The sequence below is a fragment of the Artemia sp. Qi Xiang Cuo genome, chromosome 21 (genome assembly GCF_049724085.1).
Source record: "Artemia sp. Qi Xiang Cuo chromosome 21, ASM4972408v1, whole genome shotgun sequence".
NCBI lineage: Eukaryota > Metazoa > Arthropoda > Branchiopoda > Anostraca > Artemiidae > Artemia > Artemia sp. Qi Xiang Cuo.
The window spans coordinates 10147993-10160969 of NC_142814.1; the positions used below are offsets into that span (position 1 = coordinate 10147993).

The window sequence follows — 12977 nt, forward strand, 5'->3', positions numbered from 1 at the left end:
CCTCTGTGGGTCCGAGATTACGCCCCCATTTCAAATCTCCTTTCCTAGCAGCTTTTTCTGCTGAAACACAAAATTTATATTGTCTTTCCTTATCCTCTTCTCTATAATAACCTAAATAAGTATTGCAAATGAAAAGCTTTCAGCTCTACAATATAAGCCATTATGCATTATAGACATTTTTTACTGAGTGCTATCTTGATATTTAATGCTTAGCTTTACTGATTGAAGACTAGAGGGTAGTAATACCAATTTTAAAGGGTAGCCATTGAAGAGAGGAATACATCTGGTAAAAGCTCCTTGAGAAGAAAAATAACTGCTAGTTCAGTACTAGGGGCTGCTAAAATTGTTCAGTGCACAGGGAATCTCATCTCATATTTTGTTCAGGCGTCAGCTGTTTCCAAATGTAAGGGGATGCTGGTTATAGGCGCCATTCAAAGAGTTTGGGTAATTTATAAAGGTTGGAACTGGTGCCAGTGTTAACACAAAACTATCAACGCCATCTAGCGCTGAGTGGCACTTGGCTTTTTTTATTGTAATAAAATAAGAATAATTAATTTGATTACTGTAATTGGTAAAAATAGGGTAGTTATAAGGTCTCATTCCTGACAGAAAAGCAATTACAAAGCTTGAAAAAATGCCGTATCGCCAAATGCTAGATGGCATTGATGTTTTTTCGACACTAGCGCCAGCGCTCCCTCTTATAAGTTAACCTACTATATGGGCGCCATTGACAATTGTATTAACCGATTTAGTAAAATGATTCCATTTCAGGATGTCCCCAATCAGTTTTTTCTTTTTATTAGTATTATTTTGTTCAATATTCAATTTAACGTTCTCGTATATGGCTTAACCGTTTTCTTTACAATTACTATTAGTGGAATATGTTCGTTTTTCTGTGGAGACGCCAATGCTCCGTGTCTTGTCGTTTATACAAGAATTATTCTCTTTTTTCAGATGGCGGGGATGAGCTACAGGATGTTTCAGTCAATGTCACATGCAAAGTCGAAAAGCTTAGACCCTACACCAATTATACGTTTTACGTAAGAGCATACAGTCGAAAGTCTGCGTCTGATCAGTCAGACCGTGTTACTGTCACTACTGATGAAGATGGTAATATACCTTTATTTGCTATTGCGAACCTGACTGCATTCCGGGCACGAGTCGGACATTTCGCACTACGGCTAAAAGTAGTTTTGCGATAATATTAGTAGATGGGGCACCAACATTTTTAAATAAAAAACCATTTGGTACCACCCATGATCAATCCAACAAACCAAAAAATAAAAAAAATTGAATAATTAAGAAATTGATTGATAAATTAAGAAATTAATTAATAAATTAATAATAATTAAGATTTATAATTAATAATCAATAATTAATAATTGATAAATTAATAATTAAGAAATTAAGTGAAGAAAAGAGTTTCAGACAATAGCCTATGAGATTTGAGTAAATAATAAAAAACAACTTTTGAATATATATTTATTTCCTTTATTTTCCCCAAATATTGATTTTTATTTGGCCAAAATATCAATTTTGTATAGGATAATTAAGTACTTTTAAAACATGACCTCATGAGTGCGTTCTTTCGTATAATGGCTAAAATTGGCTTTATGGTGATATTGGTAGATGACGCAACCGCACTTCAAATAACTATAAAATAAGTTTCAGGAAAAGGATGATAAGATCTATGCAAGAGTTGAAAAGAAACATTTTAATAAACAAATATATTCACTAAAGGTGAAATAGTCTAAAATGCGAAAAGTAGTTTGAGCTTCTCATTATGGTTTCATTGTTCTTTAGAAGATACAGTGTGAAAAACCAGCGTAAAAAAACAAACCCAGAAATCAACAGAATGACCAGGGTTAGGTAAGTCCCACCCGACTTACCTAACTTACCGTAATACCCGACTTATCCAACTTGCCTTACTCGTAATACCCGAGAGAAAACACATCTGCTATATCGAGAATCAAAAAACTAAGTAAATTTTTGCTTTGGGCAAAGAATCTACTACAAACAGGTTTTGATGACGCAATAGTCAAGGTTCATGCAATAAAAATAGGTAACGTAATAACGACTGTAACGTAGTAACGTAGTAACGCCGCCACTATTTTACGATACCTTTTACAAGATAGCAAACCCTAGATACGATTTATCATTTGTATGCTGATGTATCCTTCCCAGCTTATTGTGTATACACCGTTTTCGTCATTTTCATCACCTGGTAACACAAAGTGTCTTTTCATTTACCTCAATAATTAACTGTAATAAATTATAGGTGCCATAGGAGCTTTTAGTCCAAAAACGTGCTGGTGGGTTAGAGAAATAACGTTTTTAGGCTGATGGTTAGGATTAGACCAGTTGGGATTGGATGACAATAATATAGAATAGAATATGTTCATTCAGTACAATAGCTGGAGCTAACATGAGCATGTCATAACTAAAAAAAAGAAGACATAAGACAAGGATTAAAAACAAAAAACAAATAAACAGCAACACAAAAAATATTAAAGTAGCATATGCTGCTTCATGGTCTATAAATCAAAATGAGTCATAAAAAAAATAAATGTATGTCAAGAGTCAATTTTCACGGTTAAATTAGTGACCGCTTATACAGAACATATCAGAATATTAAAAATATAAATGTTGGTACAATCGAAAGCACTCACAGGCAAAAACCTGAAATAAACTGTATCAAACATTAAATACTTGTCAAGGTAATGTTATTGAAATACAGAGTAAAATAAGGGATAAACGAATTGCAGTTAAAGACCAGATATTGTAAAACACCTAGTCTTTCCAAATTTGAATTTAGACAAAAGTCACCTCTAAACTCCAGTCTATTTAAATAAATCGCAAAGGAAACACTCACGATTTAGTACTTATTGCAATTTAATATAGAACGGAGGAGTATATCCCGATCACTATCAACTCGAGGATCCCTGGTTGGAAATGTATACTTAAAGTAGTCAGACAGGCTCATCCAACCCCCAAAAAAGATGAATAAAAAAAAAAAAAAAAAAAAAAAAAAAAAAAAAAAAAAAAAAAAAAACAACCCCACAGTCTTCTCGAGAAATACTTTCATTTGTTCGTCAGGTGCTGTAACACAACCGCTATTATGTTAAATACACAAAAAAAGGAATAAATGAGATACTGAAGTGATTTATAGCGCACTGGTATAAGCTTGTTCTCGTTCTGTGTGTTTGTGTTGACTACATCAGGGAAGGGGGGGATTGTTGTACCAAACAGTGTTTATCTCTCGAAAGCACAGAGTGCCCAAATTTGCACATCAGCTCCTACCTGTGCTCCTTGAGGGTTGTGAGCCCCCCCCCCCCTCAGCAGCATTCCCCTCCTCAGCAGCTTGAGCTGCTAGGGTAGATTCGTAAATGGCGTGCTTGGTTGCTAGGATAATTTTTTGTGTCCATGTTTTGGACAGTTTAATAAAGGTCCAACAGGTAAACAGATTGTATCGGCATAAACCAACTGAACAATTTTATTTGCCACTTTTCAACCGAATTGGAAAAAGAAGAGAATATTTTTAATATATTTATATATTAAATTTGTACCTCTTTTCGATCCCGATTCCTATCTATTTTGAAGTCTTTTTTTTGGTATTTTTTTTGGCCTGTTTTCTGAAAAAAGTAGCATTTTAGGCTAGAAGTCTAAAAAAAGTGTTCTCCCATTTTTTTTACCCAATTCCATGTGTGCTGTAGCTCCATTTTCAGCTTAAAAAAGCCTAGTCATTATGCTCTAAACATTTGTAAACTCTCAAATTTATTTGTGACTTTGAAGACCTTTTCCTCGTTATCACATTTTGTTCAATTTATGCGTGTATTTATTTTTAGTGCCGGTTGTAGCTCCAGAAGTGACTCTAGTACCGCTTAATCCAACAACGCTATTCATAACTTGGCAAAAATTACCAGAACATCTCATAAGAGGATCTGCCACTCACAACAGGATAGAATGTAGACGACATAAGCAACAAAAGTCGGATATGTACGTTGTAAAACCAGACGTACAAGAGTACATAATAAGAGGTCAGTTTTTATTATTATTACTATTGTTAATTTATTATTATCAGGTTCAGTAACAATAAATAAATATTTAGAGATATATCTAGTTTAGACGAGCTATAGTAGCTCTACTGTACAGTTTAATGAACGGCTAGAGTAACTAAGGTGGGACCATAGCTAGTGTGTATGTGGGATTGGGTGTCCAAAAGATAGTCAGTTCTATGGTAAGATTAGTTATTATTATTATTGGCTTCTCTTCTGTTAGATGATGCTTGATATATTGAATGGGGTAGTAGAAACTTGGGGAGGGCTCTTTAATTCCAGATTAAAAATTTTAGTGTGGTTTTAAGGGCCGAAACTGACTTGAGGGCAATCCAAGGCCGTATCCAGGGTGGGGGGGGGGGGTACCCGGTTTGAACCCCCTCCCCCCCCCCAAATTTTTACCGAGTCGAAAATAAGTCGAAAATTAGTAAAACCTAGGTAAAAATCAGTAAAATTAGTAAAACCCCCCCGAAAAAGTAAAAAATTAGTAACCCCCCCCCCCCCCCGAAAAAAAAAATCCTGGATCCGCTCCTGGGGCAATCTGCCATCCCTTAAATGCCCCATGCGCTCCGAATCGTCTATGCATCTAGTTATAAAGCTGACGTATCTAGACTGTGTTTTGGTTAAAAAAAAAATTAGCTGTATTTTCTTGAAAAAACTCTTCTGTTGTTGGTGCAGTGAAGATGTTAAATGTAGAACAGCCAAGGCCAGGGGTTTTAAGTTGAAAAAAGTTCGGAAGATTAGGAAGGTGAGTGTGCAAACCAAGATTAGGATATTGGAAGTTACAGTGATAACAGTGGTGAATATGGTTGTGACGCATGGGTGCTCCGAAAAACGGAGGAATGTTTGGTAGAAGTTTTCCAGAGATATTGCCTACCGTTTGGGTACCGGACTGACTGACCGTATCTCAAACAGTAGGCTGTACAAAGAATGTGGTTCAATCTCCTCTCTGGAACTATAATAAGAGAAAAGTTGAGATGGCTAGGGCACGTTCTGCGGATGACAGATTGCCAGAGATTTTCAGCAGCAGTCTAGGGCCAAACGAAAATCAGATTGTCCCTGTTTGGGATGAAAGGATTTCGTAAGAAAAGATTTAAGGGAAATAGGAACTTCCTGGGAGGGTGTAAAGAGGGAGATGTTGAATAGATTGGGAAGGAGGAGGACCGTGCGTAGCTGTGTTGGGCTCAGGCAGCTTGGTGCTGCAGTGAGCTGTTAGCAGTAGTAGTAGTTCGTGTATTTACGAATGCTTATTTTCAGGGGGATTTTGGAAAACCCAATTGTCTTTGGGAGGAATTCAGGGGAAACCCTGATAAATTTGGGGATAGTTTAAGCACTGACCCTACTCTCAAAATTAACCATGAAACCATATTCTATAAAGTCTGACAATATTTTGGCGGAAAATAATTTAGGCATTTGACACCAGATTGATTCTAAGACTGAGTTGTAATACCACTTAAAGTCTCTAACAGCTTAAAAGTCTGGAGCTGTTTTAGAGCCTTATGATATATTTTGATTGAAAATTGACAAGAGTAGAAAGAAAGAAAGGGCTAAAAAAGATATGCAACATATACAAAAAGGATTCGGAAGATAAATTAGACCATTTCTTGATATTTCTGAACGGAAACAAGGACGCCATAAAAACCATCCTGGACAATCCAGACATCTGGATTGTCCAGATTTCTCGTTTGATCCGTCCTTTGTCCACAGATATCATATCTATCAAGCTGCCAAAGAAATGTTCTTTCGTACATTTCCCAATAATGAAATATTATTAAGTTTTTTGTGACCATCTCCTTATCTAATCCGAAGAAAGATTATTATCCGTTTTAAAGAGAGTTAAACGCAATTTGACGGAAAGCCAAATAACCGAATTACTTTCATTAGAAAGTAGAGTCCAAATTGTCTTTTTTTTTAATTTCTGTTTTTTAACCTTTTGGAAGGTTACCATAATCCGAAAAAAAAACTCCAAAAATAGGCGAGTTATACGAAAAATATAAGAAATTATTGGATAAGTTATCTCTTTTAAAGAGCTTAAAACACTGTTTCGGCAGAAGTAATTATATTAAGCCAAATACTCCTCTTAACAAAAAACTAGTCTTTTTTTTAAGCATTCCGGGAAGAGAGTTACACGTTAACAAGACATGCAAAAATAGACAACTTGTACGGAATTACAATGTCAGAAATTACAGGAATTTGTTATGTCTAAAGATAATAAATTTCGAATTTAAAAATAAACATTAATAAAAAAACTTAATAAACAAAAATAAAGCCGTTTTGAAGAAAATTGAAACGCCGCTTGAGCAACGCGATGGGAGATAAAATAATAAATAACTTCTAAACAATAAGGTTACTTCCAAAACAATGATCAATTTTGTAAGACAAATATTCGGCTAGTAATATTAGATAAAGATGTCTTATGTCTTAGGAAGTGTCTTCTTCTTCTTGTTTGGATTAATATGTAAACACTTCTGCATAATCTCATCACTGGAATCAAATACCGAGCCCTGCGAACTGTGTTGCTGCAGCCCAGTTCAAACGCCGGGTCCCGTGTTACCAAGCTAAGGCCGCCACTACAGGACATGTGATGCAAATATAAATCTACGTACAATCTTCTTCTGATATTTGCAGAGCTTATCAAGTTAGTGATAATCCACGCAGGGTCGTCTATTTGACGTTACGCATTTAACTAATAGTGCGTTCGAGCATGCCTTGTTCGACTTAACGTCTTGAAACTAACTTCCCAGGATGTAGTTTGTAAAAGATTACAAATACCTATCCAGTAACTTGTTTACTGAAACGCTAGGGACAACTAGGTGAATGCAACATTAAGTACTTACACTCCTCTACAAGCATTTCTTGTTCTCTGCATATAATTACATAAATTGTTGCCATTTTTGAAGCGATTGAATTTTTTTTTACATTATGAATTTTTTGCTTATCCTGCATTTTCCAGGATTATCTGACAATTCGTCGAGACAGTTTCAAGTAGCAACCCTCCTAACCTCTGCCCTCATTTACGCTTCATGAAACGTTAAGTGTAAGTAATCGGGCTTGTCGGATAATTAATCTTTGAATGCTCGGACGCACTGTAAGGCTTTTTATCTTTTAAACTAACGTCTGTTAAGGATAGCGATAGGTAAAGACCTAACTTTACCCGCACTGAGGGTGGATGAGTCCCCTAGCATCTTATGGAGATGGATGTCCAATTGGAGTTGTGAAATTAGAATGTTTTGTTAGCAATAACTTTATCATTCGTCTTCCAGATTTACATCCAGGAAAGAAATATGATGTCAGAGTATTACCTGGAAATAAGAAAAGTTTTCAACAGGACCGCCTTCGGGATTATAAATGGTATACAACCGAAATGCCACGTATTGGTGGAGAGGCGGGGCACATAGCCCCGGATTTGTACCTGATTTGCACCAGTCATTCAGCTATACAGGTAAGTAATCGCACAAATTGAACGCTTTTTGGGGGGGGGGGGAGGATCACATTGATCCATTCTAATCTTGTTTATTCATCAAGCTTATTTCAGTTTTTAAGACAAGATTCATTCAGAATATATACATGGCACATGTATAAATTGGCACATAAACACATAAATAAACACATAAACACATAAACACATAAACACATAAACACATGGCACATAAACACACAATAAATACATGGCACATGTATAAATTGGCACATAAACACATAAATAAACACATAAACACACATAAACACATGGCACATAAACACACAATAAATACATGGCACATGTATAAATTGAACGGTTGAAGATTGGGATAAACGTTGCATTTTTTTTCAATTTATGACGCAAGGTACATTTAAATATCTGATTCGCCGCTAGTCTTTTAAATTGCTCGATCAACATCTGACTGTTAAAACTTCTTTTGAACGAGTTGACAGAGAAAACTTAAGGGATAAAATACCTAGGAAGATCATTCCAAATTGAAGTGCACCATTGAATGAAGATGGTCTTCAAGTACTATATTTCTGGCATGTCAGCCTTAAGATAATTGGAAGATCATTCCAAATTGAAGTGCACCATTGAATGAAGATGGTCTTCAAGTACTCTATTTTTGGCATGTCAGCCTTAAGATAATTGGAAGATCATTCCAAATTGAAGTGCACCATTGAATGAAGATGGTCTTCAAGCACTCTATTTTTGGCATGTCAGCCTTAAGATAATTGGAGGATCATTCCAAATTGAAGTGCACCATTGAATGAAGATGGTCTTCAAGCACTCTATTTTTGGCATGTCAGCCTTAAGATAAATGGACCGAGCTGCGTGCTTTCGTGTCTGTCTTGTCGGTTGGACATTGAGGAGGTGTAATATGAGAAAACTCAAGAGAAGGAGAGATTTTTGGGAAACCTCTAAAATTGTCCTATTAGCACTCTTCTGGATCTTTTGAATTGATGCCAGCAAAGTTTTCGGAGCACCAGTGTACATTGGGCATCTACACTTAGCGATGGGTCTGATGCAAGACTTGTAAAGCGGTATGGTCTAGCTGGGAGGTTGATCAAGAAAGCTTTTGCAGCGAAGAGAGATTTCAAGCTTTCTTGTACAGGATGTTTTTACCAGATCGAGGTGGTTTCTCCAAGAGTGATTTGTGGAGAATTGGATTACAAGGAGACGAAGCTTGTCGACTCTCTTTATAGATTCATACGTGACGATGAAGTTTAGGTATATACGTGGCACTTTTGATCGAGGGAACAGCAGCTCCTTTGTTATTGATGCATTGAAATTGACCATCCATGCATTGGACCACTTTTCAATTTCCAAAAGATCTGTCTGTAGAGGCAAGGAGGCTTGGACTGAGTTTTTCTGTTTTGGGATGACTACGTGTCAGAGGGCTTGCAAGGCTATCTCGCATGTCATTCATGTAGAGAATGGAAAGCGTAGGTCCCAAGATACTACCCTGGGTAAAGCTGCCTTTATTGGATGTTGTCAGGAAGTAAACCCTTTAAGAACAACTCGCAGTGAATGATCAGAAAGAAAGCTTTTAGTCTTTTTTAACAGACGTCCGCGGACACCAAACGCATAAAGTGTCTTTAGTAGGCCTCAATGCTATACTCTGTCGAAAATTTTAGTGATTTAGAATGGCAATAGCCTGATGTTGTTTACTTTTGCTAAGAGTTCGATCCATTCCTGGTGCTGGGTTCGATCTATTCCTGGTGCTGAGTTCGATCCATTCCTGGTGCTGGTTTCGATCCATTCCTGGTGCCGGGTTCGATCCATTCCTGCTACTGGGTTCAATCCATTCCTGGTACTGGGTTCGATCCATTCCTGGTGCCGGGTTCGATCCATTCCTGCTACTGGGTTCAATCCATTCCTGCTACTGGGTTCAATCCATTCCTGGTACTGGGTTCGATCCATTCTTGGTGCTGGGTAACTAGGTAGGCGAGTTCATTATTTCGGCGGAATCCATATTGATGGTCGCCTAAAAGGTCATTTCACTCCAGGCATTGGTAAAGTGTATGTCTATAAATGGTTTTATAAGTTTTCCCAATGCAACAGAGGAGGCTAATAGGCCTATATGAGCCCACGCTCGTTGGATAATCTCAGGATCGGTTTAGGTGTAGAAATGATGTGGGTGGATTTTTTTCATGCGGAAATGTTTGAGATAAAAAAAAACAGCCCAAAAAACGATGACATAGGCACAGTTAATTTTCTATTGCAGGACTTCAAGACAACATTAGATATGCTGCCAGGACTCCTATATTTGGTCACTTCAAGGTGCTGCAGATTGCGAGCTATAACCTGATGTTCACGCAGACAGGTGCGTTGCGGAAAATAGATTACGGTGCGTATTCCGCATCGCATTGCAGCAGCGGTGAAACCACAGACTGTTCACATCAAAATTTGCTTTTCCTACCTGCCTCATTATGGTCCTATATTCGAAACTCACCAGGATCTTTGCAGTTGGTCACTTTGTGCATAAAGCTTAAAATAAAGCTTGCCGTGCATGATCCCTGACATAGGAGATTGCATCTTTCCCGTGACTGTGGCCCAGCTACAATTCACAATCTAGATCTATGTAGCATAGGCTGGGCTATTATAGTAAAATTACCAAATCAACAGTTGTATTTGTCCAAAAAAGGTTGGGAAGACAGAATGGTAAAACAGATATCTCCCCCATTCCTTTAAGTGAATTGTGAACTTTGGTCATACTTCGGTGGATAGCTTGCTGTTAAAACAGTCCAGTGCACTGTTCACCCTATCCTAACCTAGCAAATTCGTCTCTCTCGAGATCTCCTCCCAAGCCTTCTGAATTAAATTGGATCTTTTATACTCAGAATGACTTTGTCTTATATTGTTTGATGAAATTTAACAGCTAAAATCAGCGGACACCTGGATCTGTTTTGGTGGGATATAGCCTGAAATAGAGTCCACTAATGCCTGCTGGTACTTTTTCTGCAGTAAAAATTTAATTTTTTAACAAAATTTTAACGCAAAATATCCCAAAAACATTTAAATTAATTAAATTTGGTCTACTTACTTTTATTTTAAGGAATGATTATGAAGTTTCAATTTCGGATTCAATTTGCTTCTACCTATACTGCCAACTAGGCTGTCTACCTTATTTTAATAAAAATAAAATTTAGAAAATTTTAAAGTAATTATAACCCTTAGATTATTTATTTGAAATTTTGCCCCTCTTAAGTTTCTGTGCCCGCTCTGCATGGGTTTACCTGTGTTGGGTTTGGAGCGGAGCATTTTAATTTCAAATTTTGTGGACAAGCCTATTGAAGCAAGGGCACCACGCGCTGGCATCACGGCCACCAAGGGCAACACGCCACACCCAAGATTGAACGTTTTTAGGTGGCATTTCATTAATCTTGTTTTGTCACCACCTCATTTCAGTTTTTAAGATAAGATTTATTCATAATATATTAAATATACAGCAAATACATATCATCATCAAAGGCTTTTTTTGCCTATAATGAAGAGGGGATACGTACGAATCAATTAAATACTATAAACTTTAACTCAGAAAAAGAGAAAAGCAGAATCAAAGAGAAGTCAAAACATTTTTTTACAATTTTTTGAACAAGCTAAATGAGTGACGCCTTCGAGCTGAATGAGTCAAGCTCCATACAATATGACTCACTGTTACATTATTGCTTCTTGATGGAGCAAAGAAAATTGGAATATAATTTGTAGTGCAAAGATGATAGTTGATTTGATAATTAGATAATAAGACAGATAAGTAGCTAAAATACTAAGGGGCTCACGGAGGTCACCATGGAGCTAAGAAAAAATAAAACATGCACTTGAAGGAATGTAAGGTAATTCAAGATCGTGTAAGAGCTCTTAAGCAATTAGTTTTCTGAATAAGGTTTTTATCTTTATCTCGGAAAGGGATTTAAACAGAGAGGGAAAAGTTGACATCCATAAGTAAGAAACATAAGATTGTATCAAGCAGTGAAAAAGGATTTTGAAAATTGATTCAAAGGAAAATTATGTTTAAGCTTCCTTAAAATACACTGTCTCTTTCAAATCTTCATTTTAATAAAATCAGTATGTGATAGAAATAACGTGCGAGGAAGTAAAACAAAAAAAATTACTGGAAAAAAAAATAATATCTAGGGCCCAGGGTGAGATAATTGGTGTCTAAACACAGAAGTGACCTCTCAAACAAATGTAATAGATTTGCCCAAAGTTCTGATTCTTTTCTCCCAGAAGTTCCAAGGGTGCTGTCATCAGCGAAAGAAGCTAGGACATTCGAAGAAGCCGAACTGTAGTTGCTATTATGGCCATGAAAAGGTTTAGGATGACAGTCTAGATCAACTTACAGGTTTCATTTTTAAAGGGGACAAGCCCCCCCCCCCGAGGAAAACCTAAAATTATATATACATTATAGCAGTCAACTATAGAACTTAACCACGAAAAAGATCCCCATCCCTGATCTAACCATCAACCGTAGCCTGATGAAAAATATTCATAGTAATGAGCTGTTCCCCTGCGAGTCCAGATTTTGAAATCCATTCGAATTTATTTTTATAGCATTTTACTATTTTTAAACATATATTTATAAGGATATGAAAATATTGATGAGATTGGTTGGATATAAAAAGGTCTGATCCTTTTAATCTTTTCATTTTTTCTTTATTCAGGTTTTGACTTCGTACAGAGGGTGTTGAAATATATTTCAATTTTACACCCTACCTATGCGTTTCCCTCTGATTTTCCCATATGTCATTAATATATAAAGCTTCCCTTTCGTAAGGTTGGTTGGACTGTATCAGCTTAAACTGTTATGGATTGTGCTGTTTTGGAAGACTCTTTTGGACTGCTTGTTGAATTAAAAAAAAAAAAAAAAAAAAAAAATACAATTTAATCATTTAATTAGTAGCCGTCCAAGAAGAAGCAAAGCTCTGAGGACGAACGACTACAACAATCAATATCCATAAATTCAACTAAATAACTAAAGAGATTATTTATGTACATAACAATAATAAATAAAATAAATATCAAAAATCAATCTTTCTCGCCAAAAAAAAAAAAAAAAAAAATCATAATTAAATAAATAAACGAAGACCACACAAACTATGGTTCCTCATCCTCCCCTCCCAATAAATACTTCTTTAATCTTTTCTTAAATTGTTGTAGATGTTCAGCCGCCTTAATACTCGCCGGAAGCACATTTCAAAACACTCGGTCCTAAATGGCGAATCGTAAATCCTGCTCAAGTGCTCTGCCTATGTTCAATCACAATGTTATCCCATTTCTAGTAGTATACTCATGTAAGCAACAATTACTCTTATAAAAATGACAAAAAATTTCTGGGCATATATTATTCTGACATTGATATACAAATATTGCAGCCGGATCTTCCCTGAGCTCTCCAATATTCATCACTCTTAACTTTCTCTAGCACGTCTCTGTATCATTAAAATCTTTGACATATT

At 36.3% G+C, this 12977-nt stretch overlaps 1 protein-coding gene across 1 annotated transcript in view; it reads left to right on the forward strand.

Annotated features, from left to right (window-relative positions):
- Positions 1-12977, forward strand: part of LOC148939223 (protogenin B-like) — a 181064-nt gene that overhangs the window by 130165 nt on the left and 37922 nt on the right. Inside the window, exons 11-13 of the mRNA XM_089107267.1 lie at positions 955-1110; positions 3846-4037; positions 7319-7497. Coding sequence (XP_088963393.1) covers positions 955-1110; positions 3846-4037; positions 7319-7497 — 527 coding nt within the window. The remainder of the gene's footprint in view (positions 1-954; positions 1111-3845; positions 4038-7318; positions 7498-12977) is intronic.